Here is a 21,594-nt window from a genome sequence, read left to right as displayed (position 1 = left end):
TAATAAACCTCTTGCACTAACTCGGTTGCAAATGGCATGTGTTAGTGGCACACCTTGGCAGGGCCCTCAAGATACCCACTTCGACTTTTTTTTTTAGCCTTTCAGGTGGATCCCTAAGGCTTGAGGGCCAGCCAGCCCCAGGTGCCAGTGAGAGACTGTGTCTCAAACATAAAACCACGGTGGACAGTTCCTGAGGAATAACACCTAAGGCTGACCTCTGGCCTCCATGCACCCTCTCACATATACAACCATCTTGCAAGCCAGACAACTGCTACCTTCGTAAGCTCAGGTATGTCTGCTTGCCAACCATTATCACGGCAGGTCGTGACTACTGACATTCCTTCATAGGAGGGGGCGTGCGGGTCACTGTACCTTCATCTGAGCTTCCAGACCCTCCTCCCACCCACTTACATGCATTTTTGTCCTAATTACAAGTGGGGCAGGGTGTAATGGAGAGGACCTAGAGATACAGGGGTCAAAGATGAGGGAGAGGCGCTCCACTGTGTGGCCACTGGGAAGCCGTCTTCCACGCAGTGAGACTGCTTTGCCTATGCTCCTGTCTGTAACCCCTCATCTGGGCTCTGTAAATAAGCTCAACAAACTCATTCGTCCCCTAGAATGGGCTGAGCTGGAATTATACTTTGGTTTATCCTTAGAAATTAGGGAGGAAGGTGTAGACATCGATCCCATCTCCCCTCCACCCCCAACCTGGAAGTAGAATTCTGGATCAACTGGAATGGGCTTTGTTACTTCCATAGAAGTTGCTCTCAAGTCGGAACGGAAGTTTGAGGTGTGGTGGCGCCTCCAAGTTATTATTGGCTCTGGGGAGGTTGAAGGAGGACTCCAGTTGGAGGCCAGCCTGGGCTACACAGTGAAATCCTGTTTAAGGAGGAAACGCAGCAAAATAAACACGTGATGCACTGGGATCAGGCAGAAAAGAAAGTCCCACCCAGATCTGCGGACTCGGGTGGGATCTGAGACACCACTGCGCGCCCTGACTTCCCTGGGAGGCCGATCCGTCGTATCCTGGGTCCGCAGAGCCTCCAGCGACCAGTGGGCTCCAGGCCGAAAAGTTTCCCGAAGAAGCTGAGGGAACCGCGCTCCTGGGGATACCACAAGCATGCGTGGAGGGGACCGGCTATACGTATGCCAATCTCCGGCCAATGAGTAAGCTCATCCAATCAGCGCTCTGCGTCCCTGCCGGCGTCCTGCGTGATGCCATGGAGACGGAAGGGCGTGCAAACGCCGAGCGGGGCCCGCCGTGGTGCTCTGTGGGCCTCGCATTTCCTTCCTGCTTAGCCCTGGGATCTTCTAGAAAGGATGCGCCGGCCTTAGGGTTGGGGGAAGGTGTGCCCGAGGATTCTCACTTCCGGCCCCGCCCATAGGACCGGAAGCTCCGAGCCGCTCAGTATCCGGTTCTCTTCCGGTCTTCTGCGTGTTGTCATGGAGATGGGATTGGCAGCATCCAAACACCGAGGGATGCTCGGCGCTCAGACCTGGGAACTGCTCACGGGTCTCGTCTTTTTCCAGCTGCCAATCCCCTCTCAGACCAGCGAGATCATTCCATAAGCGACGTGAGGTCCTCAGTGTAGCTGGATGGGCACGTAAAGCCGCTCACTTCCGGGTTCTGCGTAGTTAGCGATCAGCCAATCAAGGCCCCGCACTTTTTCCCGCGTCTCGGAGGTTGCCATGGTGACGCAGAGGCCGTATCCACGCGTCCAGGGAAAGCTGGTCAGGTCGCTGGGTTCCTCTGTTCCCCTTGTCCAGGCTGCTGCCGCGTCGTGGCGAGGCAGAGGGCGTGGGACGCGGGTCCCCACCATCGCACAGGTGGGTGGGTAGCTGAGGCTCTATCCTACCCTTGATCCACCTCATCCTCGTCACACGCTTGGCCACTTCCTCCAGGACAGGGATGGGGGAGCAGGGTCCTGAGATAGGATGTCACCTCCTTCAACCGAGTGTGCATCTTCATGGCCGGGGATCGCAGCTTCCACTTGGCTGATGCCGGCGTTCCAAGCTGGTTGTGATGGTCGTGAGCCTTCAGCTTGGTTGATGTCCACGGTGTACTCTGGTGGTGGTGATCTTGAGCTCCCAGCCTGATGTCCATGGCCCACGTTGGTTATGCTGGCCACGAACCCGAGCCTGGTCGATGTACATTTCCTTGCTGGTTGAAGCTGGTTGCGTCGGAAAATGCCCTTTCCGATGATGGGAGAAAGGGAATTCCAGCCTGCAGGATCAGTCTCAAATGGTGTGAGGAGGGGCACCGGCTGAGCTCTCAATCCGCGGGAAGGGTTGGTTGGGCCTGCAGAGCCTCCGAGGTTAAAGAGCTCCAAACTCAGAGGTTTGTAGTAACCTGTTTAAAGTCCTAATTAAAAAAAAAATCAGGTTTATTTTGTTTATACTTATTTACTTACGTGCGTGTGCACATGTATATGTTGAGTGTTTTTGGAAGCCAGAAAATGGTGTTGGATTCCTTGGAGCTGGAGTTACAGGTAGTTGTGAGCCACCTAATGTGGGTGTTGGGAAACAGAACTCAGGACCTCTGCAAGAGCATTGATACGGTTTTGACATGGCTACTCGTGTGTGTGTGTGTGTGTGTGTGTGTGTGTGTGTGTGTGTGTACTCACATGCGCACATGTGTGGCATGCGTGTGAGTGTACTGGTGCATGTGCCTGTGTGTGCAGGCGGAGCAGGGCGTCAGGTGTCTTCTGTCACTGTCTGTCATTTTGCCTTGAGACAAGGTCTCTCCCTAACCAGGAGCTGGCTGTTGAGACTAGACTAGCCTGCCAGGAAGCAGGAGCTCTGGGGCTCCTCCTGTCTCTGCCCTGCAAAGCTGAGATTACAGGCGGACATTCCCTCTGGGTTCTGTGTGTGCTGAGGATTTGAAATCCTCAAGCTTGCAGGGTAAGCACTCATCAGCTGAGCCGTCCTCTCAGCCCCGTGTTCTTTTTTTAAAAAAAAGTTATATTTTAAGCTGTAGTAGATTATGATGGGCTTCATTATGACATTTTTCTGTACATATACCCGTGTGTTTTGTTTATATTTGCCCCTCGCTGCCCTCTCCTGCTTCTTTTTTTTTTTTTTTTTTTTTTTTGGTTTTTCGAGACAGGGTTTCTCTGTGTAGCTTTGCGCCTTTCCTGGGACTCATTTGGAAGCCCAGGCTGGCCTCGAACTCACAGAGATCCGCCTGGCTCTGCCTCCCGAGTGCTGGGATTAAAGGCGTGCGCCACCACCGCCCGGCCTCTCCTGCTTCTGTTGTCCCTCCTGCTTATCCTCTTCCTCTTCCTCACGTGGTCCCCTTGTACCTTCACAGCATTTACGTTTACATCTGGTTTCTGCGTATGAGAGAAAACAGTGGTATCGTGTCTTCCCTGCCTCTCACTACCCTTTGTTCCGAGCTCTCCTTCCTTAGGCTCTTTTTCTTCCTTACAGTCCCCATCTACTCCCATGCCCTGTATGTAGTATATGTTTAAATCTAGGTTACGTACTATACTGCATATTGTATATGTTCACATCTAGATTCCACCTGAGAGTGAAAACAGGCAGCGTTTGTCTTCCTGGCTCTGCCTTACCTCATACAGGCACCACAGTGACTCCGAATCTTATTCATCTTCCTGAAAATGATGTCATTTCACTCTTCCTGACAGCTGAATGGCACTCTGTTGTTTGTGTAGAACACATTTTCTTCATCCATTCATCTGTGCAGGGGCGTCTAGGTTGATTCTGCATTTTGGTTATTGCGGGCAGGGCTGTGGTAAACAGATGCAGAGTACCCTGTGTGTGCTGCCTGAGCTCCCTTTGTGTGAGTGTGTGTGCATGTACATGTGCATATGTTCACGTAGGAGTAAAATGGCTGTAGGTGTGTCTGTCTGTTTTTTGAGAATCCTCCATATTGATGTCCTATGGCCCACACTGGTTTACCGTGAAAAACAAGAGCCTGACCCATGTCTGCCTATCTGTGACTCTCTGCCCAGCTCTTAGTGCACTTCATAGACCAGAACTAACTAACCAACCAATCAACTAACTTACCAACTAACTTACTAACTTCTTTGTTTCTCCTTCTTTCTTCCTCCTCCTCTCCCCCTCCTTCATTTCTCCATTCTCTCTCTTTTCCGCCTCCTCCCCTTCTGCTTCTTCTTCTGTTTGTTTTTTTTGAGACAGAGTTTCTCTGTGTAGCCCTGGCTGTCCTGGAACTCACTCTGTAGACCAGGCTGTCCTGGATAGCAGAGATCCATCTGCCTCTACCTCTTGAGTGCTGGGGTTAAAGATGTGGGCCACCACCGCCTGGCCAGAATGTTTTCTCTTATGTCCTCTGCTGCAGACTCCTTCTCTGCACACGTTCTCACCCGTGCTCCCTTGATGGCAGCTGTTCAGACTGGGATGAAACTCAGCGTTCTTTGAATTTGCATTTCCCTGAGGGCTGATGGTGGTGAACATTTTCATGTATTTACCGCCATCTGTCTTTCTTCTTTTGTGAACTGTCTGTTCCTTTCATTTGTTCGCTGGTGGTTTATATTCTTTGTGCTTTTATTGAGTTCCTTTTGTAGATTCCAGATGTTAATCTTCTGTGAGATATATTGATAGCAAAGACCATGCTGTTCAGTAAGGTGCCTTTGCTCTGACTGGTTTCTTTGCTGTGAGGAAGCTGATGCTATTTGTTAGTTCACCTGGTTCTATCCTGAGCCATTGAGTTCTTTCCAGAAGTCCTCGCCTCTGCCTGTGCCACAGAATGCTCCCCTGCCTCTCCCAGCACTTGCTGCTTCAGATCAGATTATGTCTTTGATCTGTTCTAGGGTTGGCTTTGCAAAGGATGAAAAGTAAAGATCCGTATGTGTGCTGGCTAGTTGTATGTCAAATTAATACAAGCTAGAGTCATGGGAGAAGAAATTTTGTTTATATTGCATTTGTTTAACTCTGTGAAGCTGTGTGACTGTGCCTGTGTAAAACACTTGATGGTCTAATAAAGAACTGGCCAATAGCAAGGCAGGAGAAAGGATAGGCGGGGCTGGCAGGCAGAGAATATGGGAGAAATCTGGGAGGAGAAGCAGAGGCCAGAGAAGGAGGACTCCAGGGACCAGCCACCCAGCTACACAGCAAGTCTTGGAGTAAGAGTAAGATTTACAGAAGTTAGAGAATGGAAAAAGTCCAGAGGCAAAAGAGAGACGGGATAATTTAAGATAAAGAAAGCTGGCTAGAAACTAAGCCAAGCTAAGCCAAGGCATTCGTAAGTAATAATAAGCCTCTGTGTGTTATTTATTTGGGAGCTGGGTGACGGGCCCCCCAAAAAGAATAAAAAACAAACAACAACAGTACCTCAATTGAGAAAATGCCTCCATAAGATCAGGTTGCAGGCTGCAGGGAATTTTCTTAGTGATTAATGGGGAGAGGGCCTAGCCCATTGTGGATGGGGCCATCCTTGGGTTGGTGAACAAGCCATGGGTAGGAAGCCACCCCTCCCTGGCCTCTGCATCAGCTCCTGCCTCCAGGTTCCTACTGTGCATAAGTTCCTGTCCTGACTTCCTTCAATGATGAACAGTGATATGGAAGTGTAGATAAACCCATTCCTCCACAATTTGCTTTTGGTCATGGTAGTCTGAATTTTTTCTTTGGGCTGCTAATAAAGACATGGAGACTTACCATTAATTATGAATACTCGGCCTTAGCTTAGGCTTGTCCCACTAGCTCTTTTAACCTAATTTGACCTGTTTCTATTCACCTATGATTTGCCTTGGGGCTTTTTACCTTTCTTTCATTCTGTATGTCCTCCTTTCCCTCTTCCTCCATGTCTGGCTGGCCCCTGGCGTCTCTTTTTCTTTCTTCCCCCAGCCTAGATTCCTATTCCTACTTACTCTCCCTACCCAGAAGACCTGCCTACACCTCCTCCCTTGCTTTTGGCTGTTCAGCTTTTTATTAGACCAATCAGGTGCCTTAGGCAGGCAGGGTAAAACAGCGACACATTTTTACATAGTTAAACAAATGCAACACATCTTTGCATAGTTAAACAAATATTTTTCGGACTGAAGTGATGGCTCAGTGGTTAAGAGCACCAACTGCTCTACGAAAGGACCCAGGTTCAATTCTCAGCACCCACATGGCAGCTAACAATTGTCTGTAACTCTTAAGATCTGACACCCTCACACAGACATACATGCATACACCAATGCACATAAAATAAAGATGAATAAATTGTTTTAAAAAATATTCTTCAACATAAACAAATGCAGCACATTTTTACATAGGTAAACAAATATTCTGCAACAATGGTGTTTCATCGTAGCAATAGTAACCCTAAGACGTGGGGCTACATAGTGAGACCCTGTCTCAGAAATTATAAAAGGGTGGGAGAGAGACTAGAGACATGGCTCAGCGGTTAAGAGCACTGCTGCTCTTCCAGAGGACCCGGGTTTGATTCCCAGCACCCACATAGTGGCTCACAACAATTTGTAACTCCAGTCACAGGGGATCTGCTGCCCTCCATGGACCTCGTTGGCACCAGGCATGCATGAGGTGCCCAGACATAAGTGCAGGCAGAACACCCACACACAAAATAAGAACAAATGCATCTCAGTTCCTTTTCTTTTTCCTTTTTTAGAAACAAAACAAGCAAACACACAAACAACCCAAATCACAGCCACTCTCCTCCAGCACTGGCGGTGGCATCGAATTGGTGACAACGTTTCCACATTCCTAGGCCAACTCTGGTGCAGCTAGCTTGCATTTGTCACAGTCATTTCTGTTCACCTTCCAGGAGCTAGAGATGCTGTTTTTCCACATATGAGAAATCGACCCAGATATGGAAAACTTTATCCTGTATGAGGAGATTGGCAGAGGAAGCAAGACCGTCGTGTATAAGGGGCGTCGGAAGGGCACCATCAATTTTGTGGCCATTCTTTGTACTGAAAAGTGCAAACGGCCTGAAATGACCAATTGGGTAAGTCCTGGTTGTCTCCACCTACCTGGCGGCAGCAGAATGCCAGGTGATGCGAGCATGCAATCTCTATTATAGTCTGGAGGCAGAGGAGGACAGAGTTCAAAGCCAGCCTGGGCTATGTAGTCTCAAAGAAACAAAGGATGGTGTAGAATGCTTCTCTACCATGTGCAAGGCCCTAGATTCTGTCTCTGGCACTCAAGTAGATAGATAGATAAGTAGGTAGGTATAGATAGATAGATAGATAGATAGATAGATAGATAGATAGATAAGTAGGTAGATAGATAGATAGATAAGTAGGTAGATAGATAGATAGATAGATAAGTAGGTAGATAGATAGATAGATAGATAGATAGATAGATAGATAGATAGGTAGGTAGGTAACAGAAGCTATTAGGTATGCTGTGTCCAAATTCAATGTTTTCACCCTGGCATGAGGACCCCATCTCTCTGACTGGTGCTGTCAGTCTTGATAATGAGTAATGAGCTTGTCCAGGTAGTTGCCAGCTCTTTTGGTTCTGGTGCAAAGGGATCTATGATAGACATTTATGTTGAGAGTTGGTGTGGGAGGGTTGGCGAGATGGCTAGTGGAGAAGCTCCTGCCACCAAGCTTGATGCACCTGAGCTCCATCCCTGGGACCAGCATGGTGGAAGGAAGTGCCCAGCTCCTAAAAGTTGTCCTCTGACCTCCATACACATGCTCCATCATGCAGCCTCTGTGCACGTACAACATTCCTGCAGAGGTCAGAGACCAGCTTTTGGGTTGTAGGTCCCGGGATTGAACTCCTATCATCAGGCTTGGTGGTAAGCACCTTCACCCACTGAGCCATTTTGCTGGCCCAGTGTGTATTCCACATTATAGGAGAACATTTACACTTCATTCTGTGGGAAGGAATCTGCTCATGCTGCCAACAGGTTGTTCTGAGTTAACTATAAACCTGGACACCGTCCAAAATGGAAGCTGAGGAAGAATGCAGACCTGCTGGCTGTACTGTTTGTACTGTTCGCTACGCACACGGGGTAGGGGGATGATGACAGAAGATGAGACCACCTGACCAGAAGGACAAGAAAAGGCTTGGGAATGCCTGCTGTGGCCTCCCATATTGTTGACTGTCTGAGTAAAGCACAGATTACTCTCACAGCTCCTGGTTCTGTGCCCATGGTGGCAGGGCAGGCTGCTCACACCTCACTGCTCTGAGTTTTGTCCATGTAGGTTAGTTTTGCTCAATGGTGCCCACTCGGGTAACACAGGTAGTATTATTCTAGCAGCCTGCCTTCAGCCTTCCAGGCCTTTCTCTTCCCTGCCTGCAGACACTCCCTTCTCACAGTACAGATCAGTCTTGTGGGTTTTAGTGTTGTGCAAACTGAGAGCCTGGCTCCCTTTGTGGAGCGGAGCTGATGTTTTGGACATTAACAGGACATAAGAATTGGAAGAGAAGCAACAGTTATGTTGGGCGTTTGGCCAGATGCCAGTCACGAGAGGGGCAGAGCGCCTAAGAGAAGGACAGGGTTGATTTGATTTCAAGGAGCCATTGTCTACAGTGGGTTGTAAGGAAGACTGTGGGTGTTTTAGTCCAGTTAGAAGCACTTTTGGAACAGAGATGCAAATTTGAGCATCATTGTGCTTATCCATGTTGGGTCGGGGAGGAAAGGTGGCAGGGGTCTGGGTTCCTCCATTACAACATGAAGAACAGACGAAGAAATGGATGGAGACCCAGCAGGGGAGAGCAGAAGACAGCACCCAGCAGGAGGAGAAGGAGAGGGTAGCCACACTTTGACTGGCTTCTCCACTCCTTCTGAGGCCGATGACTACCGCCCCTGGGTTCTTTGGAACTGGTATTCTAGGCTCCACCCTGCGTCTGTTAACTGATTTGCTGGGAGGAGATTCTCTGTGCACCTTGATACAACTGAGGCATGAAGTACCTTCCTAGTGGAGGTGGAGGCAGCAATTAGAGCTGGCAACTGTGACAGCCGGGGCCTGGAGTGTCAGAGATGCAGGGTGATCAGAGAACTCAGCTGTACTGTGCAGCTGATGAGGTGAAGGCTGAGAACTTGGGGATGGAGAGGTGGCAGACCAATGGCCTTCAAGGCGAGGCTTCAGTGGAGACAAACCCTGGAGCTGGGGTGTTCAAGATGTGAGAAGGTAGATACTGCTCTTGCGTTCTTCTGAGTGTAGGATGTTGTCTGGGTGCGCATTTGAGGCTAGGATAGAAACTTGAAATAACATGGCCTGAGGCAAAGTGCTCAGGGTAATGAAAGGAATGCCTCAGAGTAGCGAGGGGTAGGAAACTTTCTTATCTGAGGGTAATTAGGAACAAATTTTAGTCTATCACATTTTATTCATTCATTCTTTCACACATTCACTTTCTCACACTTCTCTCATGCTTCTTCTTCATCTCTCACCCAGCGCACACACACACACACACACACACACACCCCACATTCTGCAGCAGCTCTTGCGGCGAAGTGTCGCAGCACAGGTGTGTGAGTTTACATGGATCCCTGGAAAGAAGACTCACAGGCACCTTAAGAATAAATTTAGCCTTCTAGGCTACAGGGGCATCCAGCCTTTCTGGACTCTAGGGACTGACCCCTTTCCCTTTGCCCCAGGCATTTTTATTTCTCTCTATTCCGGTTTAGCCAGTTAATTTCCAAATGCTCAAAACCACCTGAAAGGAGCTCCCAAAGATACAATGCCAAGTGCAAATTCCTCGATTTCTCAGGTACCATGGTTTGTCGGTTTCCTGAACCAAGTTTTGCATAGGCCTTTGTATCCTGGGGAGACTCCGAGACAAGATTCACAGAAGACAAACAAAAGGTATCAGTTAAACAAAAGATGGATTAGGGCTAGGTGCTACTCTCTGGAGCCAGGCCAGGAGTAGCTCAGCAGGAATGCAGCCACAAGCTCTCACAAAGCTCCACACAGCCAGGAAACAATTGGCGGAACCTTGAGTGGTCAGGTTTCCTGCAGAAAGGGGGCTACCGCAAGGACTAGGTCTTGATGTAAACAGCCTGGCCTTGATTTAGCAATAAACAACGCTAAAATTTGTTCCTAATTACCCTCAGATAAGAAAGTTTCCTACCCCTCGCTACTCTGAGGCAGTCCTTTCATTACCCTGAGTGGATCGTGGGAGCTGGTCTCTCACGGTCATCGATAACTTTGCCTCAGGCCATGTGATTTCAAGTTTCCATCCTAGTCTTTGTATCTATTCTGTAGGGGCAGCTAGTTTATATTGGACTTGTTCTAAGATTTTTGCAAAATATGTAAAAGGCTGTCTTTGAGACTGAGAATACTTTCCTGTGTCAGTAAAGAAGAATATTCAGGCAATATTTCTGTTCATCAGAATTATACAGCTTAAACAGAAATCCACAGCTAACTGAGTGCCCAGAGATGTAAACACACTAACAGAGGGCTGTGGAAAGCGCCCACAGCTGTTCTTACAGGGAGGTATAATAACGGTGGCACCTGAGAAAGTTACAGCCAGGAAACAACTGGTTTCCACAGCCAGTGACCCCACGGCCTCGCCAGGTGGGGCTCCCCATCAGGGAGTTACACATCTGGTGGGTCGACTTGTCAAACATCAGTTGTCACCTGCTGTATACTTCCACAGCCCTCAGCACCAAGTGTTTGTTTTCTTCCATGTAAGGGAGGTCCAGCCCGTGTATCTGCCACCATCAGCTTGCCCTCATTGCCTGGCTCTGCACTCCAGTCCTTCTGAAGTCTCTTCAGCCTCACATGCCCTAGCAGTTTGCTGGGAATGGAGGAGGAGGAGGAGGTCTGCTCAGGATTGGCATCTTGAATAAAACCCCTTTGGAAGTTTCTTGGAAAATTTCAGCCAGTGACACCCCCCCCACCCCCCACCCCCACCCCCGAGAGAGGGCTTCTCTGTGTAACAGCCCTGGCTGTCCTGGAACTTGCTCTGTAGACCAGGCTGGCCTTGAACTCACAGTTCATCCGTCTGTCTCTGCCTCTTGAGTGTTGGGATTAAAGGTATGTGCCATCACAGCCCGGCTGGGCCAGTGACTTTCAGTAACATATTGCTGCTGTCTGCAGGAGGTGAGGAAATGTTTTCCAAATAGGCATGAGGTTGCCTTGGGCCTTCCAAAGCTGCTCTTCTATGAACACAGGTGAAGTGGATGTCAGGTCAGCCCCCAGCAGCCTTTGGCAGGGACTCATAAACAGCACAGGAGGGACAGACTGTGTAGATGGGTGGGGAGCGCAGGTGGCTGAGGCAGGTGGGTCTAGGGTAGTTTGTCCTGTGTGGCCAGGCAGAGGTGAGATCCACAGCTCTGTCTGCCATGTAGTCATGGATAGGAGGAGAATCCCAGGGCACATTTTAGACTTTGTTTCTTTTCTTATTCCACCATGTCCACAAAGCACCTGGGTGTGTGTGTGAGCTATGATATAGTTTATTGTAAAGTAAATGTTGTGCCTACGGCTGAGTGTGCTTATGGCTGGTGAGGCTGAGCTAGGTCTGTGGGTGAGGGAAACACACTAAATTTGCCTTCAGATTATGATGTTTTCAACCTCCACTGGACGTATTGGGACTTAGCGCCATCGCAGAATCACAGAACACTGTGGTTCCTCCCTCAGCAGTGGCTATATTGATGTTACTTTCACCCATTTACCATAAATAGTCCTTTGCAGTTAGCGCTGGCACGCTTGTTTTGTTCCTTAAGGTCCCTTGCCTTTCCCCGTGGCCGCCCTTGGGAACCAACACTTCTGATGGCTGTAGATAAACCCCACAGTTTGTCTGCCTTTCCAGTTGCAGTGAGATGCCGAGTGAGCGCTGTGTGTTTTGTAGGTCCGTCTCACCCACGAAATCAAACACAAGAACATTGTGACGTTCCATGAATGGTACGAGACCAGCAATCATCTCTGGATGGTGGTGGAGCTGTGCACAGGTAGGAGCAGGGGAGGCTGAGCCAGACACAGTGCTGGCTGGGGGAGCCATGATGGATGTGGATGTGGCTGATCTAAGCTCATTTCCCTTAGGTGGTTCTTTAGAAACTGTGATTGCTCAGGACGAGAACCTCCCAGAAGATGTCGTGAGAGAGTTTGGGGTGGATTTGGTCACAGGGCTGCACCATCTGCACAGGCTTGGCATCCTCTTTTGTGACCTTACTCCTGGGAAGGTAACTCCTGAGTTCTGACTTCCTCATGCCTCATGTCTCAATTCCAAAGGCCTTCTCAATAAAATAAAAGGAAACCTATAGCACCTATGTATAGGTGCCTATTTAAGTAGCTTTTGGGACAGAGTTCTTTGCTGCAGAGGTCTCTGATTTTTCATTTGCTTTGTGTGCTGTGAGTGATGAGCCCCATACAGTATTCTCCTAGCACTTAAACCCCAGTACTCAGTTATGGCCACGCCTTTGGTTTGACAGTAGCATTCTTGACTGTGTACTGTTCCTGACTGCACAGACAATGTTTTGTTTTCCATGAGTAGATGCCCCTGTGTTTGTGTTCAAGCGTAGTGAGCCTGCTCAGCTCTCTGGTTGGCCCCAGGCAGACTCTGGAAGCTGGTGTGATCCTGCCTGAGTCACGACCTCACTCTGTAGCTTTCTCCTCTGTGGTATTTGCAGTGTGTTCAAGTGGCATCCTGCACTGTTGCGTAAGCCACACGCTTAGGGGTTGCACGCGTCACTGGCCTGAATTTTCTTGTCCTTTGTGTAGCAAAGTGGAAGCTGAGTGTTTGGTTTGTGGCTTTGCTTTGTCACCATCTGTATATGAAGAAGGAACTAAAAAGGAAGGGGTGGGAGCCAAACAAGAAAACTGAAAGGAAAACTCAGTGGTGATCTTGTGAAATACTTGGTAACTTTTGCTTGGAATACTCACAAACCTAAACCAGGTCTGCAGCCACTCAGCTGTCATTGTGCAGAAGCAGCTAGGACAATATGCAAATGTGTGGGTGTCATTATAGACTTTGAAATTTGAATTTTACAGAATTTCCGCATATTAAGAAATACTGCCTCTCTTCTTGCCGGGCAGTAGCGGCGCACGCCTTTAATCCCAGCACCCAGGAAGCAGAGGCAGGTGGATCTCTGTGAGTTCGAGGCCAGCCTGGTCTACAGAATGAATTCTAGTTCAGCCAGGGCTACACAGAGAAACCCTGTCTTGAAAAATAAAATAAAACAAAACAAAATGAAAAAACAAGAACAACAACAACAAAAGAAATACCATTTAGAGCTGGGCATGATGGCTCATACCTGCAATCCTAGCACTTAAGGGTTGAGGCAGCAGGATTGCTGTAAGTTCAAGGCTAGTATGATATACATAATGAGATTCAGAACGGCCTGGGCAAAAACAAAAACAAAAACAAAAAACAAACAAACAAACCGAAAACAAAACAAAACCTAAAACAACCTCTCACCACCAAAAAAAGCATACAATTTTTACTTATTTTTAAGAAAGATTTAAAAAGCTCTTTGTTCACAGCTGTGTGAAAACAAGTGGGGATGTGAGCTTTGGGCCCGAGGCTGTCGTTTGCTTAGCCCTCTGTGGGACAGTTAATGCAGTTACTGCAAAACTTTGCAGGAGGGTCTGTAATGTAAACTGCTCTAGAAAACCAGGGTTTGGAGAGAGTTGGGCAGCGTTCTGTTTCTGCTGATAAAGTTTTATTGAGACACTGCCCCACCCTTGGCCTGTGTGTTACCAGTGGCTGCTGTTTTGAACAATTTCGGAGCTGTGGGGTTAGGACATGCTGGATGGCAGTCTGTGTTTGAACAGGTCTCCAGAGGACGCTGATGGTGGAGTCAGAGGCCACTGTGGTGGGTTGGCTGGCTCCTTTAGTGAGCGTTAGTGTCTAGGAGTTAAGGCCAACTTTAAACTGCTCTCACCAGAAGGTCACCAGGCCCGTCACTGTTGTTGTCCAGCGGCAACATGGCTGGAAATGATGCTGTTTCCTGGGATGGTTCGACAATCCACAGCCAACTTCTGATCACACAGGGCGTTGGCCAACTTGAGTCAGTCCCAGCCCTTTATCTGTGAGACTCCCATGAGTCCCCACAGAGCCGAAAAAGCAGGGTCCTTCCTTCCCTGTTGTAGCATGAGAAGCAGGATTCCAGGGGCTGCCATACCCCTAGGGTCACGCAGTGGGTAGGAGGTCACCTGGGCCAAGTCTACAGGCCTGCACTAGCTGTGGTCACTCAGTTTAAAACCCCTCTCTACATGTCCTTTCTTGACCCACACAGCAGGTGGATCTTTAGACTCTCTCTCACTCTGTGTGTTCTTGGGGATTGGCCTTGAGCCCTGTCAAACACCCACGTCCCACAATGCTCCAGGCCTATACATCAGATGCTGTGTTTGCCTTACATAACTTGTGCACATCAGAAAATCTTCCCCCAAATTTCTTGATGCACAGTTGTTTGACTTTGTGGGTTTGAGGATACAGAGTGCCGGCCATCTTTACCTTTATTCTTTATCTCATAATGCAGCCTGTCTGTTCGTCTCTTTCTCAGAACCCAAGGCTCCTTGGTGGCTCCACGGTGTCTGAGAATGGATATTTGAGAGAGGACAGTGTCAGCTTTGATTCTGCTGTTACTAAGATGTCATGCTGGCTGGTTTTTGAGGGAGCAGCTCCCAGTTTTATTTTAACCACAACTCTCAGGATCATTTCTGTAGTTCATTGGCTTCTTTTTCAAAGCATAGTGTGTCAGCATATTTCTGAGCCATCACACGGCAAGAAGGCTGCAACGCCCTGGGCACGGTCAGGAGAGGTCCCTCCAAACCTGTCTGAAGACACTGACAATTTTCCACCTTCCTAGATACTCTTGGAAGGGCCTGGCACACTGAAGTTCAGCAATTTCTGCCTGGCGAGGGTGGAAGGAGAGAGTCTGGAGGAGTTCTTTGCTGTGGTGGCCGCAGAAGAAGGAGGCGGTGACAATGGAGAAAACACGCTGAAGAAGGGCATAAAAAACCGGGTCAGAGGTAGGTGGTCGGGCAGCTCACATGCCATGACCCAAACCACATGCTTCGCTACTGCCACACTGCGTGAGAAACAAGACAGGATTCTGGACGAAGAGTAGCTTTGTCTTTGGCCTAAAGTCTCCCTGCGTCTCTAACGGTGTGTCAGCAGGAGAGGTCTTACATAATGTCTTGTCACCACTCCCCAGAGCAGGGCCGACTCAGTCAGCTCTCAGAATGTACCTGGCACACACCAGTGGCTCCTGCAGTGTGCTCAACCCTGTTGAGGGGCTGATCTTCGCAGTCCAGGCAGATCCTCCAGGCGTGTTCTTGGCAGAGGGATTTGACAGGGAGATGGTGTCAGTGGCATCAGGGTTACTGTGCCTATGGCTGGGGTACTCAAGGAGTGAAGTGCTTGTGAATGATCAGGAGGACCTGAGTCTGGTCTCCTAAACCATGTAAGAAGAGCCAGGTGTGGCTGCACACATCTGTAATCCCAGTCCAGGGGAGCAGAGACAGGAGGATCCCTGGGGCTTGCTGCGCAGACATTCTAGTCAAACCAGCAACTTCCAGGTTCAGTGAGGGACCCTGTCTCAAAAAAACAAGGAGAGTGACTGAGGAAGTCACCAAATGTCAAGTCAACATCTAGCTTCTACCTACATTTGATGCGCATGCACCCACATACACACATACACACACACACACAGAGGAGTGGATATGTGGGCATGTCTGTGCCACCGTGAGTGGAGGTCGGAGGGAAGCTTGAAGGAGTCAGTTCTCTTCTGTTGTGCGGGTCCGGGGGCTTGAACTCAGGTCCTCAGTCTTGGTGTCAAGTACCTCTGGCCACTGAGCCATCTCACTGGCTCCCAGAAATTCTATCCTTATGGTACGTGCTATATTTCCCTGTGTCTTTCCATCTCTGTGGCTCTTTGTGCTGGAGATAACTCAGATGCCTAACCAAGCTGTTCTTGTCTTTGGTTTTCAGGCTCCCCAATATATGCGGCACCGGAAATCATGAAGGGAACAGACTTTTCTGTTGCCAGTGACCTCTGGTCTTTGGGCTGTCTGCTTTATGAAATGTTCTCAGGTGATGGTGTTTGGTTCATTATAAAATCAAAACTGTACTAAAACCAAGAGCAAACTGAGTTTTGTGTGTTGTTTTCAAGTGCCTGACCTAGCAGGTATCTCAAAACTGGTTTTAGACAATTTTTGTATAAACAGTTTGAACTTAATTGCTTAATGTTAGATTTAGGAAGGCTTGTGAGCATTCTGACTGGTAGTGATTCTTCATAATTATCTGCAGTGTTGAAGTGTGCCTGACCATTGGAGAATATTAGTAGAAAGTCAGACTGTGGCTTGTGAGCCAATGACTCCAATGTATTGAGGGCTGATGAGACCCTTGCTCATGGTGCTTACTCTGTGTGAACTTGAGTATTGACTTGGAAAACTACTTTTGCATTTGAGAAGGATGGAAGTTCATAGCCTGGTGTGCTTGTCAGGTATTGCCTTTCCCCACAAATCATGTAAATTCTGTGTACGATAGTGTACATTCCCCTGGGATACCTGTAATTAAGCTTGGGATTAGTGTGGATGGCAAACTGATCTGCAAGTTCATGTGATTTCAGGCAAGCCTCCATTCTTCTCAGAAACCGTGTCAGAGTTAATTGAGAAGATTCTGTATGAAGACCCATTGCCGCCGGTCCCAAAGGGTAGGTGAGCACAGCCAATGAATGATCTTACCTGACTGGAAGCCCACCTTCACCTAGGCTGTTTTCACCAAATCACAGCCCTCAAAGCTACACGTGATAACAGCTTCAAATCAGTACATTTTATTCCCTGTTTTCAATATTGGAAGTGAAAACCAAGTCATACTAACAGCTTCCCTCATTTAAAAACACGAATTAGCACAAGAAGTCTGTTGAAAGTCTGTGTGTGTGTTCCTGCCCCATATGATTATTTCAGGGTTGCTTCTCAGTAGGAAGAAGTGAAGCATTTCTCAGTTCTCCTATTGGTGAGTGCAAATACTTCCGTACAGCTGTGGCTCATTGCACAGAGCTTGACCTCAGACTGTAGCCACGGTAGCCAGCATTCTGTGCGTATTGATGCTCCATGACAGGGTACCCAGCTGTTTCTTAGGTCATATTGTCCTGGCCACTTCTTCCACCCATGACTGGAGATGGTCACAGTGCATCTGTGAGACCCACAGAATGGGGACAGTTCCGTCATGTCCCAGTGCTCACTGTTGTTAGTTCCTGGTGACATTTTTCCAAAGAAGGGAGGGGTTGCCAGGATCAGAGTTACAGTGAATTACAGAGCCAAGCTTGTGGTGGTACTGTGTTCCCCAAAATATTGTGCACCCTAATAAATTTATCTGGGGTCAGAGAACAGAACAGCCACTAGATACAGAGGCTAGAAAATGGTGGCACTCACACCTTTAATCCTAGCGTTCCAGAGACAGAAATCCCTCTGGATCTCTGTGAGTTCAAGGCCACATTGGAAACAGCCAGGCATGGTGACTCACGCCTTTAATCCCAGCGAGTGGTGGTAGAAGGCAGAAAGGTATATAAGGCGTGAGGACCAGAAACTAGAAGCATTTGGCTGGTTAAGCTTTCAGGCTTCTAGCAGCACAGTTCAGCTGAGAGCCATTCGGATATGAGGACACAGAGGCTTCCAGTCTGAGGAAACAAGACCAGCTGAGAAGTTGGCCAGGTGAGGTTAGCTGTGGCCTGTTCTGTCTCTCTGACCATCCAGCATTTCACCCCAATACCTGGCTCAGGTTTGATTTTATTAATAAGAACTTTTAAGATTCCTGCAACAAAAGCTGGCAAAATTAGGAATGTTTCAGAGAATAAGGTCCAGCTAACCACTGAAGACCTGGTGGGAGGCTCTGGCTGGCAACCCTCAGTGCCATTATTTCAGGGACGGGATGTTCTGGGGCAGTTAAAACCGAGTCGTGGAGATGCACATGTGAGATCTGGGTTAGAGGTTTGTGTCTCTGCTCTGCACACTGGTCCTCTGTGACTCACACGCTGTACTGTGGTTCATGGGTTCAGTCTGTCTGTTAAAGTCTGAAGGCTTAGATGCTGTTGCTTTAGATGTTGCTGATGGCCAGTAACAAAGTCCACGTTTGTAGGTTCCTCTCACCACTTCATTTTGGAAAAATCTTTTGTTTGCAGATTCTTCATTCCCCAAAGCATCCTCAGATTTCATTAATTTGCTGGATGGATTACTACAGAAGGATCCTCAGAAAAGGTACGGACAGCGTTGTGTGGGTGAGGAGTGGAGACCTGCTTTCCCTTACACGGATATAAAGTTTTTCCCTCCCCTCCCCTCTCACCCTCTTTTTTTTGAGATGAGGGTTTTCATGTATGGCTCAGATTGGTCCCTCCCCAGCCTCCTGCACTGTGATCACAGATCAACACCACCTGCGCCTCCTTCCTCTCTTTCCCTCCACCTCCTCTTCCTCTTCCTCAGAATCCTCTTGTTCCTCCCTGTATTCTTTGGATGTTGGAGGGAGTGTCTATCCTTCCACTGAGCTCTGCTGCCTTCCGCCCAGTGTGCACACTTGCACACTTGGACAGTAAGGGGCTCAGCTCCCTTGGGTGCAGTGTGCACACTTGCACACTTGGACAGTAAAGGGCTCAGCTCCCTTCAGTGCAGTGTGCACACTTGCACACTTGGACAGTAAGGGGCTCAGCTCCCTTGGGTGCAGTGTGCACACTTGCACACTTGGACATTAAGGGGCTCAGCTCCCTTGGGTGCAGTGTGCACACTTGCACACTTGGACATTAAGGGGCTCAGTTCCCTTGGGTGCAGTGTGCACACTTGCACACTTGGACATTAAGGGGCTCAGCTCCCTTGGGTGCAGTGTGCACACTTGCACACTTGGACAGTTAGGGGCTCAGTTCCCTTGAGTGCAGTGTGCACACTTGCACACTTGGACAGTAAGGGGCTCAGTTCCCTTGGGTGCAGTGTGCACACTTGCACACTTGGACAGTAAGAGGCTCAGCTCCCTTGGGTGCAGTGTGCACACTTGCACACTTGGACAGTAAGGGGCTCAGTTCCCTTGGGTGCAGTGTGCACACTTGGACAGTTAGGGGCTCAGTTCCCTTCGGTGCAGTGTGCACACTTGCACACTTGGACAGTTAGGGGCTCAGTTCCCTTGGGTGCAGTGTGCACACTTGCACACTTGGACAGTTAGGGGCTCAGTTCCCTTCGGTGCAGTGTGCACACTTGCACACTTGGACAGTAAGGGGCTCAGTTCCCTTGGGTGCAGTGTGCACACTTGCACACTTGGACAGTTAGGGGCTCAGTTCCCTTGGGTGCAGTGTGCACACTTGCACACTTGGACAGTTAGGGGCTCAGTTCCCTTGGGTGCAGTGTGCACACTTGCACACTTGGACATTAAGGGGCTCAGTTCCCTCGGGTGCAGTGTGCACACTTGCACACTTGGACAGTTAGGGGCTCAGTTCCCTTGGGTGCAGTGTGCACACTTGCACACTTGGACAGTTAGGGGCTCAGTTCCCTTGGGTGCAGTGTGCACACTTGCACACTTGGACAGTAAGGGGCTCAGTTCCCTTGGGTGCAGTGTGCACACTTGCACACTTGGACAGTTAGGGGCTCAGTTCCCTTGGGTGCAGTGTGCACACTTGCACACTTGGACAGTAAGGGGCTCAGTTCCCTTGGGTGCAGTGTGCACACTTGCACACTTGGACAGTTAGGGGCTCAGTTCCCTTGGGTGCAGTGTGCACACTTGCACACTTGGACAGTTAGGGGCTCAGCTCCATAGGGATGCTTCTTGCCGCAGTGACAAGCTTCAAATCAAGTGAAGGAGAAGGGCTGACTCGGCCTCACAGTTGAGGCGAGGACCGAGGTTTTCATGGTGGGGAGGGGCAGCAGCCAGAAATGAGGCAGCTGGTCACATTGTGTCTCCAGTCAGGAAGCAGAGAGCAGACAAGGAGTGGGACCAGGTTAGGAAATGTCCAGGCCTGTCCATCAACCCCCACGACCCACTTCCTCCCAGCTAGGCCCCTCCTCCTGCAGGCTCCACAGCCTCTCTGAACAACCACCAGCAGGGAATGAGTGTGCACACAGATCTCGGGGACAGCTCACATTCCAGCCACACAGCCAACTAAAACGATCTTGATCACTTAGTAAGATAAAGGGGGACAGAACTGTAATTTGATATTTAGTGATTTATCTTAAAATTTCAAATTGACGATAGCGTCCCTTCCTACATTGGTTGGAAAACCTAAGAACTTTTTTATTAGGCTTAGTGGATTGTGAGGGTTGTGAACTTGAAACTCCAAATCCTTAGTTTTGTTCTATAGCCGTTAAGGTTTCTGACTTTTTCCTTTTGCTAAGGAATATTAATTTCACACCGAAAGAGTGACATAAGCAACTTGAGAGGTGATGTTGGTGAATGTTGGGGTCTGATGACACACTGTGGGTCAGGTCTGGATTCCCTTCATGAGCTGTGCCCCTGTGTTTCCTAAAGATTATCGTGGGAGGGAGTCCTGCAGCACTCCTTCTGGAAGGACGCCCTGCGGAGAGAAGACTTGGCCTCAGCCTCTGAGGACTGCATCTTCAGGTAGTGCCCTGCCTGGTGCCGCTCTGCCGACTGGTCGGTGGTACCTAACATCTGCTTAATTAGGACTCCTCAGGACAGGTTTAGTCATGATGTATCAGTTCTCCGTTTTGTTCATTTTCTGGAAATGTCAAAATGGAGTTGTCAGCCTGAGTGTGGAGGGCTTTCCTGCCAGCCTTCTGTGGCTGCGTACCCAAGTGACCCCAAGTTAGTTCAAAGCACTAAGGATGTGGTGGTCATGTGTGACACAGTCATCTAGTGTGCCCTGCCCAGGCATCGCATTGTTGTTATGAAATCTCTCAGTGTCAGACGGTAGGCACAGGGGTGGTGGTGGCCGACTCCCCCATTGCTCACCAATGTTGGCCGAGCCGTGCCCCCCCCCCTGCCACCCCTCGCGGCCGGTTGGCTCAGTGGTAAGTGACTGCTAATTGTTTTTAATCTTACCAAGTTCAGTGTGTTGTGTAGAGAGGCAGGAGTTTGTTGATCATGAGTGTCTGTGACGCAGGGTGCAGCCACCACATTCTCACTATTGTCCTCTGCTCTGTGGAGCCTCAGAGCTGGGCCAGAGTTCTACCTTCGGGCCAGCATCACTTAGAGAAGCTGAGGTGGTGTCAGCAGATTGGGCTCCAGGCCTTGACTGTTGGTGTCAGCAAGCCAGGATACCTCTGACCTTTAGTTCCTCATCTCCAAAGTGTGCAAAGTGTGTGTGTGTGTGTGTGTGTGTGTGTGTGTGTGTGTGTGTGTGTGGTGGGGGGAGGAGAGAAAAAGGGGAACAGGGAGGATTTATGGGGCAGGAAGGAGAGAATACCCCTGCTATGCTGTCCTATCACAGCTGTAGGGTATAAATACTGGACAACACACACACAGACATTTAGAAAGCTGAAAAAGACCCCTCTATTGATGATAATTCCCTATATTCTAAATTAGAAATCAAAGTGTTTCCATTTGCTGCTGCATGATGCGATTCTTCCTTTTCAGTCTGTGTCTTGTTTGTTTTTCTGATGTACTGTTCTTGTGAGGACTTTGAGTGGCACACTTGTGTTGGCAGTGACGGAAGCCAGCCTCCTTCCTTGGGTTTCGGGCTGAAAGCACTGTCTTTGCTTGTTTGGTTTGATGATGTGGGCTGGAGGCTTTGGAACAGCCGTCTTTCAGTCTGAGCGAACGCTAGGTAGGACAAGA

The 21,594-nt window shown here is 49.0% G+C and overlaps 1 protein-coding gene across 4 annotated transcripts in view; it reads left to right on the top strand.

Annotated features, from left to right (window-relative positions):
• Window positions 1-1,443: 1,443 nt before the first annotated feature.
• The window catches only part of Ulk4 (unc-51 like kinase 4), a 312,713-nt gene continuing 292,562 nt past the window's right edge, over window positions 1,444-21,594 (top strand). For 3 of the 4 annotated variants that reach the window (XM_059268919.1, XM_059268918.1, XM_059268916.1), the window contains exons 1-9: window positions 1,445-1,827; window positions 6,746-6,928; window positions 11,731-11,830; window positions 11,922-12,061; window positions 14,690-14,852; window positions 15,814-15,915; window positions 16,454-16,537; window positions 18,005-18,080; window positions 20,326-20,418. In XM_059268919.1, coding sequence (XP_059124902.1) covers window positions 6,791-6,928; window positions 11,731-11,830; window positions 11,922-12,061; window positions 14,690-14,852; window positions 15,814-15,915; window positions 16,454-16,537; window positions 18,005-18,080; window positions 20,326-20,418 — 896 coding nt within the window. In that variant the 5' untranslated portion in view covers window positions 1,445-1,827; window positions 6,746-6,790. Of the gene's footprint in view, window positions 1,828-6,745; window positions 6,929-11,730; window positions 11,831-11,921; window positions 12,062-14,689; window positions 14,853-15,813; window positions 15,916-16,453; window positions 16,538-18,004; window positions 18,081-20,325; window positions 20,419-21,594 lie in introns of all 4 variants that reach the window. The other variant, XM_059268917.1, reaches the window with a different exon arrangement.

This window comes from Peromyscus eremicus, chromosome 7, assembly GCF_949786415.1.
Source record: "Peromyscus eremicus chromosome 7, PerEre_H2_v1, whole genome shotgun sequence".
Classification (NCBI taxonomy): domain Eukaryota; kingdom Metazoa; phylum Chordata; class Mammalia; order Rodentia; family Cricetidae; genus Peromyscus; species Peromyscus eremicus.
This window is presented reverse-complemented; position numbering and strand designations above follow the sequence as displayed.